Below are 26,973 nucleotides of genomic sequence, written 5' to 3' on the forward strand. Positions count from 1 at the left end.
GGCCTTTCTGCATATACAAGTCTGATTTAATATTTTCTAAAAGGTTTTGTTTTGCCCACAGTATACAATAGCGCAAACAGATACATGCATCTGTTGTCATTTACATCTGTATCACCTCTGATGCAGGAGCCATTACTGTATTTGGATAAGATAGAAAAGTAATGGATCCATACTACTATGTTCTGTCCAAATCAAAGCTATACAAATCACTTAAGCAAAAACTATTATGGGGTAAAGCTAAGCAATGAAGAAACTAAAACCATCTCAAATACCTTTGAAAATGTAATGGACACACAACTCAAATAAGCATGATAAAGATAAATATTGGATTGATTCTCATTTTATGTATTAGGCTGAGACAAAATACCAAAATAACAATTATTTCACAACCTTTATTCATATCTGTGTTCCTCAACTACTCATACTGACAGTACAAATCAGGTGGCAAATGCTCAACATTGACTTTTATCAAAATATATTGATATCAATATTGAATTATAATCAAAGACAGTCCAATAGGACTCGTTGTCCCAGCCTTAAAGGAGAGCACCTCTTTCTGCAAGGGCCTGGGACTAGAATGTATGGTCAGAATGTACTTGTCAGTTCCAATGATCTATTGACGTGATATGTCTTAATTCTAGAAAACGCATCAACATACTTGTTAGTCAGTGACCACGTTTACATGCACACCAATATTCCGTTATTATTCGGGATACTCAAGTATTCAGTTTGAGTTGACAAACATATCCCGTTTACAATAACCCCGAAAAGCTTGTATCCCAGTTATGAGAAATCCAGATAAGATACCTGGGATATGCTGATCTTAGACGGGATACTGTGGCATGTAAAAAATCTTATCCCGTTTACCATTTTGTTTTTCCTTGGGCTGCACAGGCTGAGTTTTAAATCTCATGGGTGTTGTGTGATGTTTTCATCTGATTGTCAAATCAAAAAGTAAGCTACCTGTGCAGTTCCATCCACCATGATGATTTATTTTGCTGACACTCTGTACTGGACCGTATAGCCTACTGGCTACTTTCACCTCCAACTTTCTGCTTATCATTTCTGACATTTAGTCGGCCAAATTAGACGACATTTCAACATTTGGTAGGTCATATGTCTGCCAACTATAGTTAGATACATGCAGCTTCTCTTCAGTCATAACTTGTTGTCCCAGAAGACTAAATAAAGTAGAGCTCACCAGAATAAATGGTCTTACATTGATAGAATGAATGCATTAGTAATCTAGTTAACACCGGTAAAGTTGTCTATTTAGTTCAGGGACCTGGGAGAAAAACGCACTAACTTCAAAAAGGTGGAAAGATTTGTACATTTTGCACAGGACCAACCCAAGACACATTTGTCTTGGGTACATATTTTGTGGTGCAAATACTGTCTGTTTGCAGTACAGTGTCAAATATTACACGTGCAGTCACATTTTTGTCAAGAGATGCTGAAGGAAATCTAATTTCTCCACTCTTGTTCCCAAAACAAAATTAAAATTTGTTCTATAATTTTACTGCAATAAATGCATCATTCTGCAGGACTTACTATATTACTCTGCATGTGAGAGGTTATAGGCCTACAGTCAGTGTCCATATTCCACTTACTATTCAATTTAACCTCTGAACTTAAAATAAGGAATATTCCATTTATTCATGGACACAGTGATACTCGTGAGCGGGATATCAAAAGGTGCATGTAAACAGCTTATCCCGAATAAGAGCTTAAGCGGGATATGAACTATTATCCGGAATACTGTGTGTATGTAAATGTGGTCTTTTACCCAGAAAAGCACTAGGCGGAGGTCAATAAGCATCTTGAGATTTCAGGTAATAATTAAGAACCGGAGATGGTAGGTGCACAATTTAAAATGTTATTTTGCATCATTATTTACTTGGGCTTGCCATTTTTCAGTTCACTCAATCTAGCCACTAGTGTACTTCTTGGTACAACACCACACAAACATACCCATGAACTGTTGAGTTCCCTATGGCAATTGTATCTCACTTGTGTACATTCCTGATTTGGCTCAAAAAGACTAAATAGCTATGTAACTACAGGGAACGGCCAAAACAAAGAAAACACCAACCCCCCTGTCTTAATAGGGCGTTGGGCCAGCACAGCTTCAATGCACCTTGGCATAGATTCTACAAGTGTCTGGACCTCTATCGGAGGGATGTGACACCATTCCTCAAATGAGAAATTCCACCATTTGGTGTTGGAAAACGCCGTCTCAGGGACCGCCTCAGAATTTCCCATACGTGTTCAATTGGGTTGAGATCTGGTGACAGACAGCCATGGCATATGGTTTACATAATTTCCATCAAACCATTCGTGCCCTGTGGATAGAGGCATTGTCATCCTATGGAGGCATAGCCTTGGTAGCCAAAATAACGTCCTTCCCAGAATCTTTATACATGACCCTAAGCATGATGGGATGTTAATTGCTTAATTTACTCAGGAACCACACCCATGTGGAAGCAGCTGCTTTCACTATAATTTGTATCCCTCATTTACTCAAGTGCAGAGTTTTTTCTGCACAGAAGTGGGGTTTTTTTCAGGCTGCCTATGTCCAAACAGTAAAAAAAAAAATCAGTGTAAACATAAAATGACTAAAACCAGATAAAGTATGTAGAAAACAGACCTAGGGGTTGGGTTAAATGCAGAAGACACATTTCAGTTGTACAACTGACTAGGTATCCCATACACGCACACTTTTAAAAAAAAGTTTTTATATCATTTCTTTGAGAACCAACAAATCACCAAAATAAAAAGCTACAGTCGAGGAGAATCTAAAATCCCCAAAATGATGCTTTCAGGAGTATTTGTCATGGCATGAGGCCCCCATTGATTGTGTTATGTTTGAGTCACTCGGATAGCATAAGCCATGGCAAAATGTGTAGAAATGCAGAAAATGTGCCTAAAACAGCAACATTGTCACTGCGGCCAACAGGAGGGCCTCTAACATTTTCGGTTGCCACGCAACCACCCAAGCCCCATTTTGACCCAGAAAACCCCCCTGAAATGTTACCATAATTTTGGCAGTTACATGTATGTTGACAAAAAAAGCTTAAGGTTTGCAGATAACTCCTACATACTGATATGACACTAGTTCTACCACATTCGTTGATGCATGTGATTTCTCTATGGAAGTCGTATTTCTGGCGACCATAAACGCAAGTAATACATATTTAACAACCAACTTGCAGAACACTTTCCACACACAAACTTTGGCATCAGACTATAGCTACACATTTACACAACCAGTACAATATACAAAATCACAATGTTCACAACTATCAGACGTCCACCCAGTATCCTAATACATGGTATGATGTCAGTTTCATCTTTGCATATGCTGTTGTCTCACTCACAACCTTCAAGCTTTTTCATGGCCATAGAAACAAAAGCTCAAAACAAATAAATGCATGAATTAGCACCCTCTTCTGGGAGGAGTTTCAATCACAACCCAGTGGCAGTTATTTATCTGACAAAGACGTTAAAAGGCATTATTTTCAGTGAATCAGCCAATGTATGCTGGTTGGCTGGGAGAATCCCTCAACAAATAGGCCTAGGTGTAACCACCTGAATGTCTGACTTCGAGGTGCACGTGTGTTTATCTCGGACCAGTTGTCAATGCAATGAGTTAATGGTCTCACCTGACAAACTAGCCTAGTATTAAACAATGTAAGCATCATGATGAATCAAACCAGCTGATCTGATCTCTCAATCCGTCTGAGACAACACTAGTGACTCAACTAGACAACAGCTCCAAAATATTTTTTTTTATTTTAGTGCAAAAAAGAACATTATTAAATGTTTTGGATATTTTCAGGAAAAGCAATACTGTACAGGTCCGATATAATCTAAGGTGCTGTGTATAAATAGGTAACTTAAAACACGTATAAGCAGTAAAAACAAGACCACATCTCCCAAGAAACAAGTTTAGGATGAAAAGGGTGGGGCAGACTTCAGGTTGGGAAAACTGATGAAAAATGGTAGTATGAAGCATTGAGCATTATCCACATTGAAAGGGAAATATTCACATTTCAATGGACAAGCACACATCTTGTATCATAGTTTCCATAGCAAAAAAACAAACTCAAGCTATCAATAACATCAAGTCCACTTGACTACATGTTTCTGCCCTCTGTACGATTGACTGTAGCAAACAATAACCTGAATAAACGCGAGGCAGAGCTTAGACTATGCATTCCAAAACAAAAATGTTAATATTTCACTGAACAGCTATATTCAATGACCCAATTAAAGCAACATGGGAGATGCCTTTCCATGTACCCCATGTGTATCTATGGGAGCACAGCAGTAAATGTTGCATATTCAGTATCAAGCTAATAGTTTAAAAGACAGATGACATAGGCTACAATAGTAAATCATCAAATTGTGGGTGAGCAGCTATAATTGTTAGCCTTGGCTTGACCAACATGTTTTCCAGCAGTCAGTTAGGTAACATACCATCCATCTCCAAGGATATGCAATGAAGTTGTGATATATTTCTGTATGTTTTGCATTGGCTGGTTTAAAACATTTTACCACAAATAAAAAGGCGCTAAATTAATGCTGTTCCATGGGCGCATAGAAAAAAAAAGGACAAGTCAAAAGCTTGGTTGGACCAACATAATTTCAGCTCAACACTAAAGATCATGTAGCTCTCTAACCACTTAAAAAAAAAAAAAAAAATGTAAATTTTTTTTAGGATCGTGCACAAGAACTATGATTACAGAACGCAGGTTCACCGACTGTCACATGACAAACACTCAAAATCATTCCATTTCATGACAATGTAAGATTCAAATGATGCCTACCAGATATAATATCCTGTGTAATTATGAAGAAATGACCAGCAGTGTGACGTTACCATAACACTTGAACAGGTAACAAGAGGTAGAACACACAGCCATTTCAACACAATTGCACCAGACTCATAATGTACGTTAGAGTTTCCTGCTTGGCTCGACCAATCAATGGAATTCATACCAAGTTGACTTCTATGAAAAGTGCATCCAAATTTACAAGTCGCAAGACCAGCACCAAATAATAATATTGACATAACAGTAAATATCAAGTACTTGATTTCTAAGAATGCCCAACAAACAGTCAGATTTTGGATTACTTTACAGGGAATAAGAAATTAAAGTAATGAATATCGTTAAGGGAGAAAGAAAATATGTTCTAAAATGCTTCATCTATTACCATACTTACGGCAAGTGAAGTCCATCGCAGATTTAAGGTGACATTACAGTGAAGGAGAAAACATCTAGCACCTGTAATTAAGCTGTCCTTTTGTGCATCAATGTACAAAATGTGTAATCTTGTTTGGCTAAGAAGAGAGATTGTTTTACAAAGTATATACCGAATTTGTGCTAGCAAACATACAAATGAAATACAATCCCCCATACCATTACAAAGGTATAGGAAAGAAGCACAACAAACACTATTAAATGCACCAAGCAAAAAAACAAAACAAAAAGTTACTACTACTCTAAAAATACCCTAAATTCATATTTGAGAAACATCACTGCTAAAAATTTCTTGGTTAAAAACAATGCATAGTTAGAAAAGAGGGATAAAAGCTAGCCCATCTAGGCTACATGAAGAATTCCCTGCTAAAATCTAATTATTCGGGAGAACAGAAAAGGGAATAAAAATAAATATAGTAAAGATCAGTATAATTTCAGTTTTGGAAGGCATTACATTTTTTTTGCATGAAAGTTCTGCGTATACAAATAAAGCCAATTTGACTTAGTTTAATTCAACTACATATGGGCCAATAAAAAAAAATGCTTCTATTATAATTTTAACAATCTCTTCTAAAAGCTTATTCAAAATATACCTTACGTCCCTCAAGGCTATGCTACAAAGAACCACAATTAAAAAAACAAAACCTTTGCTTGACTACGAATAATTGCCCCCCTTTTTTGCTGAGCAATAATGAAGAGAACATATCCGCCTCCGGAATCCTTTTCCGCCCAATAGAACCCCACCCCATTCTTCAGTCCCTAAGCTGTGTGACACTTGGAGCATAGGCTCACTCTACTGTACCGATTCATGCACCAACGCCTGTACTACAAGATGCCAGCAACACGACTTGCCCCCCCAGCAAGGAGAAAACCATGATTGAAACCATTTTAAAAAGATCAAAACTACAGATAGGCTTAACATATCCAAATCGAATGTGTGAGTCATCTACACACAAATTCATTTTTACATTTTTTTTTTTTTTTTTTTTTTTAGAAAGACAACATGAAAATAAGGGGATACAAAAATGTAATTTGAAGAGACTTGACCTCCCCCTATTGTAGATGTCTTAACATGTAACAAGGCTCAGAGAACATAAAAAGGTGTCTGTTAGGAACCAGTCCCATTCTATTAGTAAGTTTCTCTTGCAACACTGACCATAGATTGACAAAACGACTCAGTCCAAGTAAAAAAAGGCAAGAGAGAGCAACAATTGCCGACAGTTTAGATTTCATATTATTAATTTGTATAGGTCTTGATTAAAAATAAGTGTGAACAGTTTCAAAGTCTAATGAAAATCGAATGCTTGCTGTCATCAGATGCAGCATAAAAACGTGTGTTGGTCACCAGTGTTGATGGACAAATACTCTGCGGCTGGTACTGTACACAGGCCTGTTCAATTCATAGCTGTACATACAAATGAAAAGACAACATGATAAGTACTTGTGTCCTGGTCAAAGTATCCATCTGGTCAGTGCACTTTGCTTTGATTGGCTGATAAATAATGAAGTTGTGAAGAGAAAGAATGATTATAAACCTTCAATCGGGCCCTTATCTTCGATATGCCCACCTCCCTTTATCCCTATTTTTTTTTTAAGTTTAACTATGGAGAAAACAGTTTAGTGTGACCTTGTGTCTAGATTCTAAACAAAGTGTGAGGATACTGCCCTCTAGTTTTTGATAGAAGTATTTCCTAATAAAAGCTTTTCCTTTGCTCAAACTCTGTAAACTACTAATTTACAAATACAGACAAAATGTACAACATGTCAAATAAATGAGTCCACCCCACCACAACCGATTTCTGAAGAATCATTTTACATACTACTGCCTAATAATGACCAGGGTTAGGCCAGGGAGAGGGGAAGAAAGTGGTTTTGCATGTGTGGGTTTGAAAACAATTGTGGACATTTTGGAAAAGAAACCATTCCAATTTGTTTGGGATGACACTTATCATTCCCCCTTACTGGTGAGGAGAGACAATAGACGGCACAAACCCACTGATGCCCACACCTGACACAGTAAAGGGGTTAGGTGGGAGGAGTGAAGGTTTCTTCCCTGTGGGGTCTGTCTCACCCCTGCCGACCCCGGTGCCCAGGCTTGGAGCTTCAGGCGAAGTACATTGTGCGCAGTGTGTCCTGGTGAATCTGAACTGCCTTGGCCAAGGCCTGCTGGTCACGCCCGTTGCTCTGTCCCGACGTGTGACTGCCCTCCGCACTGGAATGATCACAGGGGAAAGAGTTAGTGAATTCTTCAGTCTGAATTCTTAAAAAAAAAAAATACATTTAAGACCCTTCATCACCTTCTGGTAATCACTCGTCTACCACAATCTGAATAGTGCAGTGATGGAAATACCCTATTAAAGTAACTGATGGTCATGGTCTACAGCAAACATGGTGATGTCTCTTACCTGTCATGCTCCTTGTCCACCAGGTGGTAGCGGGCACGGAATGCCACCAGGTGGGCGTAGTAGGCCGGCGCTGGGATGGACACGGAGCGGGTGCAGCGCACGTAGGTGTGGCACAGCTGGTAGGTGAGTACCTGCAGCTCGTCTGAGGTGAAATGGTTGTCGTCCCACAGCACGTGGTAGTGGGATGGTCGGCTGGTCCCCTGAGGGGAATTACAAATGATAAATGTTTATTGTAAATGGATTAGTCATTTACTTTTTGGCTCTACTATAACCAACATCTAGAAATTTGAAAAGTCCAAATTATAAAAACGTTTTGAGCAGAGAAACTACAATTAGATTCTCTCAAAAGCACATAATATTAGTGAAGCTGGCGGTGGGTCCATTCTCCACGACTTAGCTCTATAGTGTCCTGGGTTGTGTCAGACATTGTACCCTATTCCCATATAGCGCACACAAAGTAGTACCCTACATAGGAAATAGGGTGCCATTTGGGATGCACCCCGGGACACTGGCTGGTTCCTACCTGAATGCCAGCATGGCTACACAGATAGAAGTCAAACTCCGATGGGTGAGTGATTTTGGTGTCCACTGTGGTGCCGGCAGGGATGTTGCCACTCTTACCAACCTGAACAAAACACATTAGGAATCATATAATATCCCAATGTAGGCATTTAATATGCACATTTCTTTTACAGTAATAGTGGTCAGTATGAATTGGAGAGATTACGAACCCTCTCGTTTCTGTCCATGCAGAAAAGTCGAGTGTGGTGTCTCTTCTGCACCACCACGAAGGTGATACCGGGCTGGTAGTCTTTCTCCAGTTTGATGCAGGCCTCACGGATAGCCAGTAACTCATGTTGGAGCACCTGGATAAACCCCAAAACGACAGCATGTCCATTTATACCAGTTCAAAACAAGGAGTCAGAACAGTAACCAATAGAAACACAGCAGGGCAAACCAAAAAGGAAACTCCCAAACAACCAAAATATCTGATTTGATCTCAGTAAAGACAACGACCGGGCAGTCAGAATTAAATTGGAACAGTAACCAATAAACAGAAACCAATACAAAAAACAAAAATATATATCTTTCTACTCACGCCCCACGGTTTGTACAGTACAATTACAGATCATGCAATTGAATTGAAATCCTATTTCCTCAAGTCTACCTCAAGTCTAACCTGGTTGAACTGGCCCTCAGATATGCCGTCGCGGTAGTAGATGATCCGGGTGGGCTTGAAGCGGGTGGACTTGTAGAACTGGATGAGCAGCTCTCTGACCATTGTGGCCAGGTCCTGGATGATGTCCTGGCGATGCTGCTGTACCCGCACTGTGGCACAGTAGCGGCTGGGGTGGGCGTCCATGCTCCCCACCACCTAGAAAAGAGTCACAGGGATGTGATCAGGACAATATTACACATAAGGGATTTTGGCTAGGGGCATAGTTCAATCTCAATTATATGTGAATGGAGGATGGCTAGATAAGCAGGAATTGCTGATTAATCATGAAGAATCACGTCTGAGGAAGCACAGGGCACACTTAGATTTTTTGCAAGTCAGGTGGAAGCCCATCAGTGAGCTAGGTGGAGTGGTAGACTATAGTTCTCCTTAGTCCTCTCCATTTTAGATGTTGGACATAGTCAAATAAACCACAGTAGACTATTGAGATGCACTCTGCCTCCCTAGCAGAACATGGTTGTGGGTATAGTAAAATAAACTACTGTACACTATTGAGATGCACCCCTACATTCACAGGTAGTTGACACAAGGCCCTATGAAGAGTCTGGTCCGTCTGACTTACTGCCGCGATGGAAGGCTTCTTCCCGTCTCCAGCAGGAGGGTGAGTGACGTCAGCACCCAGGAAGATAACTGGCTGCTGGAACACCAGGGGCCTGGAAAGAATAAACACCCACAAGGTTAACCAGAGCCATCCTTAGCGATGAAGTGTGAACAGAAGAATGGACGGAAACATGATAGTTTAAACAAATTCATCTCATTTACGGCATATCATGGCTCTATAGTGCAACCATTTCGCTTGCATAGGCGCCAAAATCTTTTGCAGTGCAACCTGTAATTTATATTTAGGAGCACCAGTGCGCCTAGAATATTTAAGGATTGTAACATTATTACCGCAAATATTTTTTCACTGTGCTCCTAAATTCCTTTATTTTTCAATTTAGGCACACGTGCTCCTTGTAAAAAAGCTTTGAGCCCTGCATGTGGATGTATAGGTGAATGAGCATGTTGAAACAAGCCACCAGTCTCAGATGTCATTGACAAATGTATACCAGTTTATACATTTTGAACAAATGTACAACACTCCATTTGATTGATGACAACAACCAGCCCATGTTAATGAGAGAGGTTCTACACTGACCTGCCCTGTGGGAGGAGGATGTTGTTGACCCCGCCCAACTTGACGTTGATCTTCAGGCAGAGATTAGAGAGGGTCTGGGGAGTGGTCTTCTGAACGTTCTTCACCTGGACACACTGGGTTGCCATGCCCAGCACCGTGTCACCAACACGCTTCACCTCAGCTACACCACACAGGGAGGAAGGGAGACAGGCCATGTCAGCGCAACAGGAGAGATATACAGTTAACGGTGTGTGTTAGAAAGTCTATATATGAGATTTGATACAGTTGGAAAGATAATCCAGGAAACATACCAAAAACCCTTTTAGAGCACAGTGTTCCAGCTGAACCAAGAGGATGTACAGGTTAATCTATAAAAACAGGAAACAGCCATTCACTTAGGAACTTTCCTCACCATAGACGGGCGTCTTCCCAGGCAGGATGACCACCACCAGTTGCAAGCCTTGATAGGTGTACTTGAGATGTTTGAACATGGGCTCCACGCTGTCCGCCCCCTGGGCGTACTTACAGAAACAGGGTTGGCCCTGGATGGGCATCCCCGCGTCACGAGAAATCTTACGCAGCTGGTCTGTAAACGCCCTGAGAGAAACAGGTTTATTAGAGGTTAGATGGGGAAACAATAGTCCTAAAATATGGAAATCATAAAAGGCAAACACGCAAGGAATATGTAGAAGTAATTAATGTTTTTAATACCGTCGAGGAATTGGTAGAAGAAATGAATGGTTTTTAATACTATCAAGATTTCTGCAACAATAACTTGATAATAGATCCCCATCCTTGCAGATGCAGTTCTTACTTGAGCAGAAGTTCAGTACACTGTCTCTGTGGGGCGAAGCAGGCGATGGCCCACACCTTGATCTCTATGCCAGTGTGGAACTGCTTGTTCCTCATGTCCCACACTCCCTGGATGGGAGTTGCTATTGCTTTATTCTGCTTGAGTAAAAGGGAGAAGAGGTAAGGGTCAGAAACAAATAGTTGTCTGTAACCACTCTTCCAGCCAACCATTTCATGCGGATGAATTACCTGAGGCATGAAAAAAAGTCACGACTAGACTAATGGAAACATAAAATACCGGTACAATTTTATAAATGCTGACAAGACAATTTGTTAGTTCGAAATGGTGGGATGTTTTTGTGTCTAAGAAATGGAGGTGGAAACACCTTTATGCGCAAATATTGATATAATAACCATCCTAACGAAGCGAACTTGGAGTCACACGATGATATGTTCTGTGGTCCTCCCACTACAACTAAGGAAAGCATGCAGTTTATTATTTATTAGGCTACAAATTAAACAAGTTATGATGTACTTCACAGGGTGATGAAAGTGCAAGGTGATGACCTTGATGCTCCTTTCCAATAAATATTGAGGGTCTTATTCTGGTGACATGATGATTGATGCTTCGCTGCTGTTTGACAGATATTATTATGGATAAGAGCCATATTTGTCTCATGTAGGTAGCCTACCCACACTGCCAGCTGTTGGCTAGAGCGCATGTGCCAAGACGAGTGGGCACATTCTCTATAGAACACAACAGTTTGTGACAAAACCATCAGTAGAGTTGAAATTGCGATGGAAACCTATTTAACTTGCATTTTTCATCCGGTACATGGGAATTTAATAGCAAAGTTATTTTTATGTGCCCTTCATCCATAGCCTTTTATCTGCAAAAAGTCAGTTTGATTGAAACATCTCTGGTGGGAAAATGCAATGTTAAAAATATTTGCATGAAAATCTCTTGCAAATTGGATGGAAACCTAGCTTGTGGTAAAAAATAAAAACTCTACACGGGTTAAGCAATAAAAAAAAATTAAGACAATTACACCCAACTGGGATATGTCTCACATTCAAAACACAAATGATAACATTAACACTCCAAAAAGCTCAGTACCAAGTTTATTTTTGCATAATATACCTACAGAACTGTGGTTCATCAGTGCACTGTTCTTACGCATCAGAGCCAACAACAAGTGGTTTAGAATGATCTAAATCAGTCAAACAATCCAGCTTAAATGGCAGAAACCTACCCGCCCCCCGTAGAGGATAGATGGGGCCTGGAGGACTCGGCCATTCACCTCGGTCATCTCATCCCTCACCATCACCCCAAACTCACGCACGTAAGGATCATTGTTAAAGTTGGCACTTCTCATCTGAAAAGGGTAAAAGGTCAGCAGTAATAATTCAAAAGGGGTTATTATACACTAGGACTTCAGAAAGACTGAAAGAAAACATTTGCATATGGTCAGGCCACCAATGGTTCAATAACAGCAGTTCAGTCATTGTACATTCAGTTAAAACCAAATACATACTTTAAGTGCATAAAAATCAGCTTTCAAGACTCTCAGTGCTTGAGTTCATTCCAGTAACTGTAACTTTACCAGTTTGCTGATCTCTTCCTGGCGGTCGGGTGCCGATCGGGCTGTGGCACGGATCATAGTGGACGTCTGATTGTCTGTCAGCTTCTTGATGCACCGCTGGCCAGCTACTATGTTGCATACCTGGACACAAACAACTTTATTAATAAATACCCTCAGGGACACATTAAGAAGGCATCATCAACCAGGAGATTAATCTCCCATACCCTAGAGATACAAGGCATTTTCACTGTTTCAACAGCAAACTGGAGTTTCTATAATACCTCCAGGGACCTCATTCTTTGTAACAATTTGAACCAGGCAGTAAACCATCTGAGGTTGTGAGGGGAGACTGCAGACTGACCTCAAGGGGGAGGTAGGTGTGTTTCTGCTCCTGTCCAACCTGTAGACAGGGGAGGTGGGGGTAGCGTAGTATGAGTTTGTACTTGTCTTTGAAGTACTGTGCTACTGTGCATTCTATGGTCTGGCCATTCTCCTGCTGCAGAGGAAACCTGAGGTCAAACAGATGAGAAATAAAGAAAAAAAATGTTTGATTGGATTTTCAAAGGGATTCAAGATCCCAAGTGGTGATTTCTGTTTGTCTTTATTGGTATCTGCTCTTAAATCTGTGCATGAAAGATGTGTTAAGCAGTTTTTTTGTTTTACATCCCTATGCAAACCATTCCTGGTTATATCACAAGATACTAAAGGAATTGAGGCAGTAGTTGGGAATCTTTTATGGTGTTCTTTCTTACGTCTGGTGGCTGGCCGGTCTTCTGGTAACATTACATACTCTGTACTTCCTTTTCATCTGACCACAGTGAGTGATCTCAACCTTCAGACCTGAGAATCACAACGGCAAAACAATGGTCGGATTCACACATACTGAACAATTACATTTTCCAATTTTATCACATGCTACTTTTAAATAACAGAGTTCAAATCAGATTTTTACTTCAATACACAAATAGTTATCAATATTTATTATTATAATAATACAGAATTGTTGGGTATAAGTATTAAAGCATTTCCACTCAGACAGACAAAAAAAACAACCCAACGCAACTATTGATTACCTGGTAATGAATGATTACCTTTGATTTCCTTGGTAAACTTTACTCTCTGGGAGTCGGTTAAGGGCTTCTGTTGTTCTTCAATGCTTTTGAAATCCAAAACCTCACACATGAACTCAATCACAGGCTGAGCCTTGTAGAACGCGGTGGCAGACACTGGAACAACAAAACACCAAACAGAGCGATGAGATTCACAGACCTATCCTCCGGCTTCCAAATACATACAGTAACGTCTGATTATGTAGGTTGCACTTGATTGAGGATAGTTGGTTGGGTTTACCTTTTTAGGACCAATGGCATCACCTCAAAAGTACAAGCCCCACCCAATCAACACTTTAGGAAGAATTAAATATATTTACTGCCTGAAACATACCATGGAATGAGATTCTATCCTCCTTCCAGTCACACACCCAACACAGAGACATACTCTAGTCAGACACACTCCCTACTATTTAGGGAATAGGATGCCATTTGGGACGCAGACATTTCCTGCGTGAAACCTACCGTCAATGTTTAGCATCATCTTCCACAGGGAAGGCCTGACTGATTGGTGGAACCCAAACCAGACCTCCCTGCCCCCGCCCAGGGGGTTAGAGCATCCCTCTGAAGGGGTGAAGAAAGAACGTCCGACGGGGGTGTACCTGGTGGAAGAGGGTGTGAAGACGATGTGATTCACCTCAGTCTCAACAGAATCTGGCTTCACAAGAAGCCTGACAGAGGAATTTGAATAAACAGGGCCAAATACACTAGATGTAAATGGTGTGTGCATAGGTATAGAGAAAACAGTGGTTTATGAACAAATTTGAGGGAAAGATTGAAGAAATGACCTGAGGGTCATTAAGTATGTGGACCAATGTATTACAGCAGACATGGTAATGCTAAGCCTATTTGCACATTTTGTCTGAGAACTTTGTATGCAACTATAAATACCACCATTAAATACCAATATTACTTAGCGAAAATATACTGGTTGTTTTCAAGGGGAAAAGACTGACCTCATAGAGGGCAAATGTCTCATGACCACATCCAGGGCCTGGATGGTCTCGAAGGGGATGTTTGGCAGTCGTCCCGACAGGGCTTCTTGAAGAGCTTGCAAACTGACGCAGGACACCCACTTTATGGCCACTTTGAAGCTCCTGTCCTTCCCCTCACCTGGGATGGTCACTTCCAGCTCCACCTGTCAGTGTGCGTGTACAGGTGTTTAGTGTGTTTAAAATTGGCATGACTACCCAGTCAAAGCATCAAAAAGCTTAATAAAATATATTTTTCATATTTTTCATTTCACCAGGCAAGTCAAGACCTTACATATGTAGCCTATACACAAGGTAAAACCACTCTCCATCCAATATCATGGATGTCATTAATATAGTACCACATTGCATGTAATCACATCGATAGTCCCATAATATCACAATTACATCACTGACACCTCAGGTCAGATGGGGAGACATACTTTTTCCCTCCCTATGGGTAAGGGCATGGCTGTGTAGAGATTCTTCCTCCCGTCATACACTGGCTTTCGATCCCCAAAGATCTGCGTTTTAAAGTGCTGTACCATGTGCTCCACAATTTCACTGAGAAGAACAAAAATGGAGCATATGAGACGTTATCAACACAGTACACAGTCCTTATCACAGTCAAGACACCTATTTTATAGCATACAAACTGTCATATAACAGAAGTGATGTGCATCTGGAACAGTTATTCTCAAAGAGTGATCATTTGAAACAAGGCTCAATTTGGAGAGTTGAAAGACATTTCAGTGTTACAAAAAAATATGTATTTTCGATGTTGACGTTTGATTTAGTTTATTCTGTTCTTTCAAGTTTTCTAAACGGATTAACAATTCCACAATGTACATTGCATGTGGATGAACTGTGGCCACGACATCTGTTTGGTATTAGACCTATGCTTAATGTATTTAGTCTTTATCAAATATGAAAAGTTTTCATATTTTCAGTCTGGAACCTGTCTATATTTAGGGGGTTTATAGCCTAGGTTAATCAATTGTAAATGGCACTAGCAGTTCGCAGACTAGGGTCGTCACTGGTTACCACAGCCACAAAGTCATAAACCAACTGTTTCTACAATTTTGCTTCTTAAAAATCAGATGTTAAACCTAACCTTTAACAACACTGCTAACCTTATACTAAGACAGATTTTCCTTTTGGTTTTCACGATATGTGACACGTTTCAGGAAACTAGGTGAATGTTGCGCATCACTACTTCACAGGAGAGGCATTTGAGCATTACATTTTTTTTTTTTTTGCCAAATGCATTTTGGGGCAGAAATGCCTTCTGGAACACGTGAACTTTCATGTGCCTTATTAACAAACTTGTATGCCATCTGTAAATACAAATACAATTGTTAAATTACAAGCCTAGTTGGTTTAGCCACGGAGAAAACAGGAACCTTCCCGCTTTCCATGATTGGCTGAGATAAATGGATTGGACATGCCGAGATGAGTTTGGATTGGTCTGCCATGTAGCACGCGTCGGTCTATAATGAGCTACTTAATACGTGTAGGTAACCCTTTCTAACGCAGATTTTGAACGATAGCTCTCCACTTTCTGGAGGACCGAGTTTTGAAATCAGTAGAATGCCTGTTGGAAGCAAGAGTATGATAGCTAAGGAGAGAAATGTAGGCATTTGATTACAAGGGAGTTGAAAAGAGAACACAGAAAGCTGTTGTATAAAACACATCTCTGGATTACGTCTTCAAACGAAGGGCAACCATGGCATCCATGACAGAGGGAGAAGCGTTCATTTGTGTACACGTGTAAGAGTCTAGCTAGCTACAATTTAATATATGATACCATTCTAATTTTGCCCAAAAGTAGTTCTCATTGCAAGTTAAAGCATACAGTTATATAGCTAGCGAGAGAGCCAGCCAACGTTGGCTAATGTTACGTGTATGTATATTACTTGTATCTCAAAGACATTTGCATTGCTAGCAATAGCCTAATGTTAGCTAGCTAACATTGAACCTAGTTGGTTACCATTTAGCCACCTGTAGATTCACGCAGGGTGGTAACGTTATGAGTTGGGATTATGGTTCATCATTTAGCTAGCTACACAAACTTTTTTTTAAAACTCCATTATGCAAGTAGCCATTTCACTGTACCATTTTCACCTTCTGTATCCTGTGTATGTGACAAATAAACTTGGGATTTGATAGTGTGTTTACCAGAGACTAAATGTGAACATAATGACCAGCACCAAAGTCAAATTACGATATAACATTAAGCCAACGAGTGTCCAAGTTCTAAAATTATCTGGTAGAATGCCCTGCTTCTATTTCGTCACTCTAGCTATGAAAGCTTTGGTGGTTTAGTACATGACCGTACTCACTGTTTAGCACATGGCCTCACATGTGAATCCTTAAAAAGTTGGGTGGGGCTAAGGCTTAAGGGTGTGAATGATGCAGAATGAGTGTAGACAAAGAGCTCTCCAGTAGGTGTACCAAGACATTCAAGGGCCCTTTTCTCAAAAGTGGGGTTACAAGTTTATCAACTTTCAAAGCAGAATTACTTTTCAATTGTTCCTCATCTGTAGTGTGACATACCATTTTCTAGCCGAGTCTCTACTTTTAAATATTTCAAATTTTGCTACATGGGACTGAATCGAGCCGGTCGGTCACATATAGCAATTGACTTAGTGGCTGTGGTAACTAGTGACAATCACTAAGACCCCAAGCAGAAAATTATGCAACTGTTCCATAATTTCAGCTCATTATTTGAACACATATTTCCCACCTTCAGTCAGCCAGTCCATTTTGAATTTGTGATGAAACTGTTGTCATTTGGCAAGGAATGTAGCTTGTGTATCCCATCAGTTAGATACATTTTAATAGGCATTTTATTCTCTAAATCCACTCAGCAAGCATTTGTGGAGGGAGCAGTTGGAACGCAATTGAGTAAGTGAGACATGGAAGGGTAAGGGAATTTAGGGAGCAGAATTCTGTGATACTTGGCTTCTTTTTTATGTGTCGCCCAAATGCATATGTACAAATGGAACTCGAGTAAAAGCAAATTAACGTAGCCTTCAAGAAAAAAGAAAATACACCAAATATATATATATATATATATATATATATATATATAAATAATCTCTGGTTAAAAGGTAAAGTTTTGACGTCTGTTCAAGTACTCGATTACTCATACCCATCCCTAGCTCACATGGGGAAAATGGCGCAGCACAGCTTCCAGAAAAATAGTCTCTTTCAAACTAGGGATTTCGTGGATAATTGTGGTAAAACAAGTCATTCTGCTCATAGATTATGGTTTTATGAACTACACATTAACACCACCAGCCCAAAGCGGGAGGTTAAAAAAAATACTTCGATATACTCTGGAACTTTGGAAACTTCTAACTAGATAATTGAATACTCAGGTGAAAGCCTGTAAACCAAATCAAATGGTTCCATACCGGTTGACCCTTCTGGGGCATTTCTCTGGCTTGATGTCAATGTCGTAGTGGTAGACCTCCAGTTTGGGGATCTCCATCTCAAAGAAGTTGGCCTGCAGTTTGATTGTCCTGCCCATGGTGCCAAAGTCCGGCCGCGAGGGGGGTTTGAACACATACTCTGGCACTGGGGGAGATGGGGGATCTGGATCAGAGGGGTCAGGGGTAGGAAGCAAACAAAAAAACAAGTTAATAACTGTACAGATGGAATGGATTTTGCCTAGTCCCAGATGTGTTTGTGCAGTTTTTCCAACTCCTATATTCATTATCACAATATAGCAAGACACACTGTTCTAGCCTGGTCCCAGGTCTGTTTGCGCTAACACACAAGATTGTTCTAGAATATTATTTTTTGAATTTGAATAGTTGCATGTTCAAAGCATTTGACTGACATGCTTGAACTATTTGGTTGGTGAGCCCTGACCAAGTTTGGACACCTTATTGAACACCAAGGACTGTGAAGAGACACACACACACACACAATAACACACACCCACATACACATGGATTTCTTATTGGAGTAATGGCCTGAGAGCACACAATGTGTTGTGAAGTTATGAAATGTAATGTATATAACTGCCTTAATTTAGCTGGAAGACTAGCTGCTGCCTTGGCAAAACTGTTTCAAAGTCAGTCTTTTCTTTAGCGGTCTGTTAATCCTAGGGATTATGTGTGTTTCCTCAGAAGCTTAGCTATGACGAGAGGGTCAAATTTTCAACTTCTAATCAGCATGTCTAAGAATAACTGGCATCCCACGTGATAACCAGCTTTGTTGTAATAGGTAGAGAAGGGGATATCAGACCCCTGAAATTCAGGACATATGATGTAAAACAAGTCCCTTTGGAAAATAATGGTTATTCGGACACAACCTGACTTGAGCTCTAAATAGTAGGCATTTTACGAATGCAAAAAATGTTTTATAGTATGTGAATCTTTGAAATCGAGTATGCTTTAAATGCCTCGCTGTTCTACTCATTTCGGCTTGTCATCTATTAGAATTCACTGCACACTTTTGAAGAGAATCGTTATTCCTGAGTCTGTTTGACAACAGCCGATAATCAGATAAGTGGACGCCCTGTACCTAAATGAAAGAATGGTAGGAATCAACACAGTTGGGCATTACATGACACATCCTCAGGATGGGTGAGGCTAGTATCTTGATATGTTACCTACTGCATTAGTTCTTAATAGGACGCAGTAAAATTAGTACACAGTATGTCGTTTTAGTAAGTAGCAGGCAAGACAGATTTCGGACATGGCCGATGTGCTCCAGTGCAGTCAGCTGTTGTCCAGTGTTTCTTGCCGGTAAACACTACCTAATTGATTCCTACAGTTATACTTGCCCTATTTTATATCCAATGTCCTTTGCCTGTCAGAATCAAGACATTTAAAGATGTGGGAAGCTCTAAAAGGCTAGCAAGGGCAAGCTACTCTTCCTTGCTTTCACAAAATGAAAAAAATAAAAACATTGCAAATGTTTTGCCAGCGCCCCCTTGTAAATGGTAGTGGGACATCATGTTACCAAAAGCTGTCCACTGCTCCAAAAATCCCACTCCACCCCTGGACACGCAAGTGAGTAGATCAACGGAATGAAGCTTGTAGTAACCTTAAGAGTGTTTTCACACAGACTATCAGTCAAAGGTTTGGACACACCTACTCATTCAAGGGTTTCTTTATTTTTTACATTATTTTCCACATTGTAGAATAGTGAAGGCATCAAAACTATGAAATAACACATGGAATAGTGTAGTAACCAAAAAAAACAACCCAAAAATAAATTTAAAAAAGTGTTAAACAAATCAAAATATGGTATATTTGAGATTCTTCAACGTAGCCACCCTTTGCCTTGACAGCTTCGCACACTCTTGGCATTCTCTCAACCAGCTTCACCTGGAATGCTTTTCCAACAGTCTTGAAAGAGTTCCCACATATTCTAGGCACTTGTTGCCTGATTTTCCTTCACTCTGTGGTTCAGCTCATCCCAAACCATGTCAATTTGGTTGAGGTCAGGTGATTGTGGAGGCCAGAGCATCTGATGCAGCACTCCATCACTCTCCTTCTTGGTCAAATAGCCCTTACACAGCCTGAAAGTGTGTTGGGTCATTGTCCTGATGAAAAACAAATGATAGTCCCACTACATGCAAACCAGATGGGATGGTGTATTGCTGCAGAATGCTGTGGAAGCCATGCTGGTTAAGTATGCCTTGAATTCTAAATAAATCAGTGACAGTGTCACCAGCAAAGCACCCCCACCTCCATGCTTCAGTGGGAACCACACATGCAGAGATCCTCTGTTCACCCACTCCGCATCTCACAAAGACACGGCGGTTGGAACCAAAAATCTCAAATTTGGACTCAGACCAAAAGGACAGATTTCCACCAGTCTAATGTCCATTGCTTGCATTTCTTGGTCCAAGCAATTCTTATCATTGGTGTCCTTTAGTAGTGGTTTCTTTGCAGCAATTTGACGATGAAGGCCTGATTCACGCTGTCTCCTTTGAACAGTTGATGTTGAGATGTGTCTGTTACTTGAACTCTGAAGAATTTATTTGGTCTGCAATTTCTGAGTCTGGTAAATAATTAACTTATTTTTTGGAATGCCCTTGAAGAAACATTAAAAAGTTCTTGACTGACCATGTCTTAAAGTAATGGACTGTTGTTACTCTTTGCTTATTTGAGCTGTTCTTGCCATAATATGGACTTGGTCTTTTACCAAATAGGGCACTCTTCTGTATATACAAGGGCCCCTAACCTAATTGAAATGCATTCCAGGTGACTACCTCATGAAGCTGGTTAAGAGAATGCCAAGAATGTGCAAAGCTGTCAAGGCGAAGGGTGGATACTTTGAAGAATCTCAAATATACAGTGCCTTGCGAAAGTATTCGGCCCCCTTGAACTTTGCGACCCTTTGCCACATTTCAGGCTTCAAACATAAAGATAAAACTGTATTTTTTTGTGAAGAATCAACAACAAGTGGGACACAATCATGAAGTGGAACGACATTTATTGGATATTTCAAACTTTTTTAACAAATCAAAAACTGAAAAATTGGGCGTGCAAAATTATTCAGCCCCCTTAAGTTAATACTTTGTAGCGCCACCTTTTGCTGCGATTACAGCTGTAAGTCGTTTGGGGTATGTCTCTATCAGTTTTGCACATCGAGAGACTGACATTTTTTCCCATTCCTCCTTGCAAAACAGCTCGAGCTCAGTGAGGTTGGATGGAGAGCATTTGTGAACAGCAGTTTTCAGTTCTTTCCACAGATTCTCGATTGGATTCAGGTCTGGACTTTGACTTGGTCATTCTAACACCTGGATATGTTTATTTTTGAACCATTCCATTGTAGATTTTGCTTTATGTTTTGGATCATTGTCTTGTTGGAAGACAAATCTCCGTCCCAGTCTCAGGTCTTTTGCAGACTCCATCAGGTTTTCTTCCAGAATGGTCCTGTATTTGGCTCCATCCATCTTCCCATCAATTTTAACCATCTTCCCTGTCCCTGCTGAAGAAAAGCAGGCCCAAACCATGATGCTGCCACCACCATGTTTGACAGTGGGGATGGTGTGAGCTGTGTTGCTTTTACACCAAACATAACGTTTTGCATTGTTGCCAAAAAGTTCAATTTTGGTTTCATCTGACCAGAGCATCTTCTTCCACATGTTTGGTGTGTCTCCCAGGTGGCTTGTGGCAAACTTTAAACACTTTTTATGGATATCTTTAAGAAATGGCTTTCTTCTTGCCACTCTTCCATAAAGGCCAGATTTGTGCAATATACGACTGATTGTTGTCCTATGGACAGAGTCTCCCACCTCAGCTGTAGATCTCTGCAGTTCATCCAGAGTGATCATGGGCCTCTTGGCTGCATCTCTGATCAGTCTTCTTGTATGAGCTGAAAGTTTAGAGAGACGGCCAGGTCTTGGTAGATTTGCAGTGGTCTGATACTCCTTCCATTTCAATATTATCGCTTGCACAGTGCTCCTTGGGATGTTTAAAGCTTGGGAAATCTTTTTGTATCCAAATCCGGCTTTAAACTTCACAACAGTATCTCGGACCTGCCTGGTGTGTTCCTTGTTCTTCATGATGCTCTCTGCGCTTTTGACGGACCTCTGAGACTATCACAGTGCAGGTGCATTTATACAGAGACTTGATTACACACAGGTGGATTGTATTTATCATCATTAGTCATTTAGGTCAACATTGGATCATTCAGAGATCCTCACTGAACTTCTGGAGAGAGTTTGCTGCGCTGAAAGTAAAGGGGCTGAATAATTTTGCACGCCCAATTTTTCAGTTTTTGATTTGTTACATTTTTTTGAAATATCCAATAAATGTCGTTCCACTTCATGATTGTGTCCCACTTGTTGTTGATTCTTCACAAAAAAATACAGTTTTATATCTTTATGTTTGAAGCCTGAAATGTGGCAAAAGTTCAAGGGGGCCGAATACTTTCGCAAGGCACTGTATATTTTGATTTGTTTAACATGTGTTTACTACATAATTCCATGTGTGTTATTTCATAGTGTTGTCGTCATCTTCACTATTATTCTACAATGTAGAAAATCTTAAAAATAAAGAAAAACCCTGGAATGAGTAGGTATGTCAAACTTGACTGGTACTGTAGTTCTGAGCAATAGTTGAATCAGTTATTTGTTAATTTTTTTGGGTCCGGTTGGTTTCACATTGCCAAATGTCAAACTAAGATGGCTTAACAGAATCATGTTCATACCAGTCATTTGTTTAGAGAAAACTCACATTAAATCCATGTTTTACCATTAATCAGCATAACTTGTCCCAAACGTTGGTATTCCAACAACCTGCGGGAGGAAACAGCGCAATAGCAGCTCCATCTTACGACGCGAGTAGGCTAAATTCAGTAGCCTATAGCTCCACCCTTTGAGCGACCCACGTTGTGTCATTTTGTACATTCCCAAGTTCAGATAGTATATTCACACTAGGGCTGGGACAACACCAGTATCAAGATACTCGTTAGCATTGTAGAAAGGAAAACAGCCCTAATGTTTAAGAAAATAAAAAATATTTTTTTTAAACGTCATCCAGTCACATTTATTTTCCAAGCTATAGCCAGTGCTGAGCGATTAACTGAAACTGTGGTTATTTTCCTTTTTTTTTTTTTTTTAACTAATGGACTGGTGTCAGTTCAATTATTTTAATTCCATGTGTTTCTCTCTGTGAGCTCAATGCTGCACACATTGCAGTTTCTCTAGAGATAAATCAAATCCGTCCTGAACTGTGCGATGTAGTAGGGAGTTGTAGTTTCCAACAGGCCAATAGTCTACCGACTTAAGCACCTAAAACTTGGTAATTAACTACGACCATAATCCATTGTGCATCTACATTACATGACCAAGAGTATGTGGACACCTGCTCGTCGAACATCTCATTCTAAAATCATGGGCAATAATATGGAGTTGTTCCCCACTTTGATGCTATAACAGCCTTGAAAGTCACTGAGCTCTTCAGCAAGGCCTTTTTACTGCCAATGTTTGTCTATGGAGATTGCATGGCTGTGTGCTCAATTTTATAAGCCTGTCAAGCAACAGGTGTGGCTGAAATAGCCACTAATTTGTGTCCATATACTTTTGTATAATTTGTGTCCATATACTTTTGTATAAAATATATAATATTTATTAGGGCACTTGTCCAATCTGCGTTTTTTATGACCGTCACGGAATAGAACAACACTCAATCGTGAGGTGATATAAGAGCAGCTGTTGCTTCACGAGGCATCTACCTGAAAATACATGATCTAAGTGATTGATAGTTGGTATTCAGCAGTCATAAAAGTATGACTTATTTACTTTACATGTTGCATTTTTGTTCAGTCAAGTGTTGGTCCGATGTTTAATGAGCTCAAATGAAAGACGCCAGAATTTAATGCACAAAAAAAGCTGATTTCTCTCAAATTTTGGGCACAAATTTGTTTACATCCCTATTAGTGAACATTTATCCTTTGTAAAGATAATCCATCCACCTGACAGGTGTGGTATATCAAGACACGGATTAAACAGCATGATCATTACACAGGTGCAACTTGTGCTGGGAACAAAAGGCCACTTAAATGTTCAGTTTTGGCACACAACACAATGCCACAGATGTTTCAAGTTGAGGGAGTGTGGTGCGGCAGGGTAGCCTAGTGGTTAGAGCGTTGGACTAGTAACCGGAAGGTTGCAAATCCCCGAGCTGACAAGGTACAAATCTGTCGTTCTGCCCCTGAACAGGCAGTTAACCCACTGTTCCTCCCAGACATCTGATGAGTATTTGTCTTTAATAAAGCCTTTGTGGGGAAAAACTCATTCTGATTGGCTTGTCTCCCAAGTAGGTGGGCCTGGGGATCCATGGTTGCACTCCTGGCCTGTCATGTGAAATCCCTAGATTAGGGCCCAATTAATTTTTTTTCATTGATTGAATTCCTTATATGAACTGTAACTCAGTAAAATCGTTACATTTATATTTTTGTTCAGTATACAAAATTGTGATTTTTGCCAGACAGCATAGGCAGAAGCTCTAGAGATGAGATGCTGACTTGGAATGAAATAAACAAATCTAATATACACCATTTAAATATTTTATTCAAGTGAATAAATGGTTAATAAGTGACAAGTAAATGGGCAGTCACTACCATCATGGGACTTCAATTGTTTTATTCTGTGTTACAGCATTCAACCCACATAACGCAATTAATGTAAAAAATAAAAAAAATAGACCCCTATTTGTTATTTATTTTTATAATCTAACACAAACCTCAAAATGCACTAGTTGCTCAACACTAGCTATAGCACACAATATTTTACATTCAGCAGATTATTAAAGGACCAAAGAGCTTGTTCTGCTTTGTGTTTTCATTTTTGCCATGGAAAAAAATATTGCGATACTGGAATCGTCACAGCCCTGGTTCACACCAGTCCAAACAAACCGAACTAAAGGGGGGAAAACATGCCACAGTTCTGAAAAGTCACTCCAAACTAATTTAGTGTTAAAGTACCCTAAGATTGGTGTGAAAGAAGCTTACCAGAGCCAATTGACCCCGAGGAGTGAGGTGGTTCAAGCATCTCAGCAGCTAGAAGAGAAAAACATTTGTCAATTGACATGACTCACAATGATTAAAATGAAGGCTGCATGGATCACAAAATGTTCTGTATTATTCTTAGAACGTCCTCCTATTCATAATGCCCAAATAAAACCTTGTCACTTCATTCTCCATGTTCATTTTCATGCCCTATAGTTTAATGCTGCATAGATAGCAACTACAGACCCTACCAGTACGCTTGTTTACTCGATGGAGTAGTGTGGATAAAGGTACAATTTGGACTACAGTGGAATCCCTCATCCCTGCATTGAGGTAGGTTTTCCAACCCATCCATCGTACCTGCTTGCATCTTCTGGAACACCGACTACCCATTTCCAAATGCCTCACCCTCTTATCAGCCTTAGAACAGAATCATGTACAACTGCTGATCCAATTTTTCAGCTCCCTTATCAACAAGTACACACCAGCAGCTCAGCAACCTGGCAATCTGACCACTCCTAAAACCAACCATCTTCCTGAAACTGGTCACCATCATTCTCAGTAAGGATTGGAAATAATTAACTGGATATAGTCAACCAGTGGTGCAACCTTGTTTTCTAGCAAATATTCATTTTCACATAACTGGCTCCACTTTGAACAACTTAAGAGTAATGAAAAATTACCCACTAGTAGTATAGCATAACATATCTGTTCGCTAACGCTACTCGTCACCATCGATGCTTTTCCCAACCTAAATACCAGGCCATGTTCCCACCTGCACAAACTAAAACAGCATGTTAGGAGAGGATATTTTCTTTAATTGGCCTTCACTTAATGGCATTTTGTTAGTGATCAAACAATTAGTTCCCCATTCTCAATTTCAACTTAATATCTAGTTAAATGTAGCTAGCGAATGATGCACAACTTAAGGATTGTTGCTAGCTCAATATATAGCAAGCTGACTGGTCCCCATAATGGTAGCTAACGGCAAAGAGAATAACTCGGTGCAAACAGTCTCCGAAATGTAGCGGGTTAGTCAGCTAGCAAGTTAGACAACAAGCAATGGTTAACAGGTAGCTAACTAATTCATTAGAACGCAAACCAAGTTAGCTAGCTAACATTTGAAAAGGTTAACAAGCCGCCGTTGGATAACAAGGCGACTGCCCGTTAGCAGGCTAACGTTAGCTAGTTTACTAAAAATTAGTTCCTCTGAGCTAGCTCGGTAGCTAGCTACTGGCCAACCATCTATTATTTGAAATATAAAAAAAAAATGCACAAAATGTCTCCTGCTTTAGGATTGGACTTGAACAAGATTGAAGTTAATCGACTTCCAACTATCGTTAGCCAGTTCAACAAGCTTAGCTAACATTAGTTAACTAGCTAACAACAACAGGCCAGGCAAACGGTGGCAAGGCTTGCTAACGCGAGATCTAGCTAGCTACTTAGGGACAAAATGTTAAACTGAGCTTGGCGAACAATGTTACAAAATGAAAACAAAACCGTGTAAATGATTAGAGGCCCCAAAAGCCAAACTATCACTATCAGCACATTTATTCGCTATCCGTCTTGCTAACTAGCAAAATGCTAAACTTACCTCCAGCTGCTCCACTGGAATACATTTTATCGGTTGTTCAGCGTGCACTCTGTGGTCGTACGTACGGGTACTCCACTTTTCTTAAACGTCGCCAAAATACATACGTAAATGGGTACTATATATATATATATATATATATATATATATATATATAAAACAGTGTGGGTGGCTCGGGTAGGAAGTGGAAGGTTTTAGCCAAGCAGTAAATTACAACACCACGAGAGCTTTATCATCCTCGGCACGGCACCATCCCCCCAACACAAACCGGAGCTATGCCGAGAGAGGCTAGGGAAGGATCTGTGTGATGTCACACAGTCCACTCTCTTATCCCCGCGCGGTCTTTCCTTGGATCGTGTTCATTTTACAACATTGCGAAATTCAGAGGAAGATGAATCAACCAAAGTGCAATGAATGTATTT

General features: G+C 40.1%; 1 protein-coding gene across 16 annotated transcripts; it reads right to left on the reverse strand.

The window, feature by feature from the left end:
* Positions 1–5,121: 5,121 nt before the first annotated feature.
* LOC110488009 (protein argonaute-2) lies at positions 5,122–26,857 on the reverse strand. Of its 16 annotated transcripts, none has more exons than XM_090227644.1 (20): positions 26,555–26,857; positions 24,969–25,011; positions 17,898–18,098; positions 14,922–15,042; positions 14,464–14,645; positions 13,973–14,109; positions 13,490–13,624; positions 13,151–13,238; positions 12,760–12,907; positions 12,420–12,539; positions 12,069–12,191; positions 10,838–10,971; positions 10,436–10,620; positions 10,045–10,204; positions 9,469–9,559; positions 8,850–9,044; positions 8,401–8,535; positions 8,193–8,294; positions 7,670–7,869; positions 5,122–7,476 (listed from the first exon to the last, which is right to left on the reverse strand). In XM_090227644.1, the coding sequence occupies exons 1-20, from the start codon at positions 26,577–26,579 to the stop codon at positions 7,368–7,370; spliced, it is 2,634 nt and encodes an 877-aa protein (XP_090083770.1). In that variant the 5' UTR covers positions 26,580–26,857; the 3' UTR covers positions 5,122–7,367. The 16 variants fall into 16 exon arrangements, with proteins under 16 accessions (XP_090083770.1, XP_090083766.1, XP_090083768.1 ...); XM_090227640.1 differs by having other exon boundaries at positions 8,838–9,044; XM_090227642.1 differs by having other exon boundaries at positions 10,838–10,974.
* Positions 26,858–26,973: the final 116 nt, after the last annotated feature.

Source organism: Oncorhynchus mykiss, chromosome 30 (assembly GCF_057628025.1).
Source record: "Oncorhynchus mykiss isolate SJ-2025 chromosome 30, ASM5762802v1, whole genome shotgun sequence".
In the NCBI taxonomy this organism is placed as follows: Eukaryota; Metazoa; Chordata; class Actinopteri; order Salmoniformes; family Salmonidae; genus Oncorhynchus; species Oncorhynchus mykiss.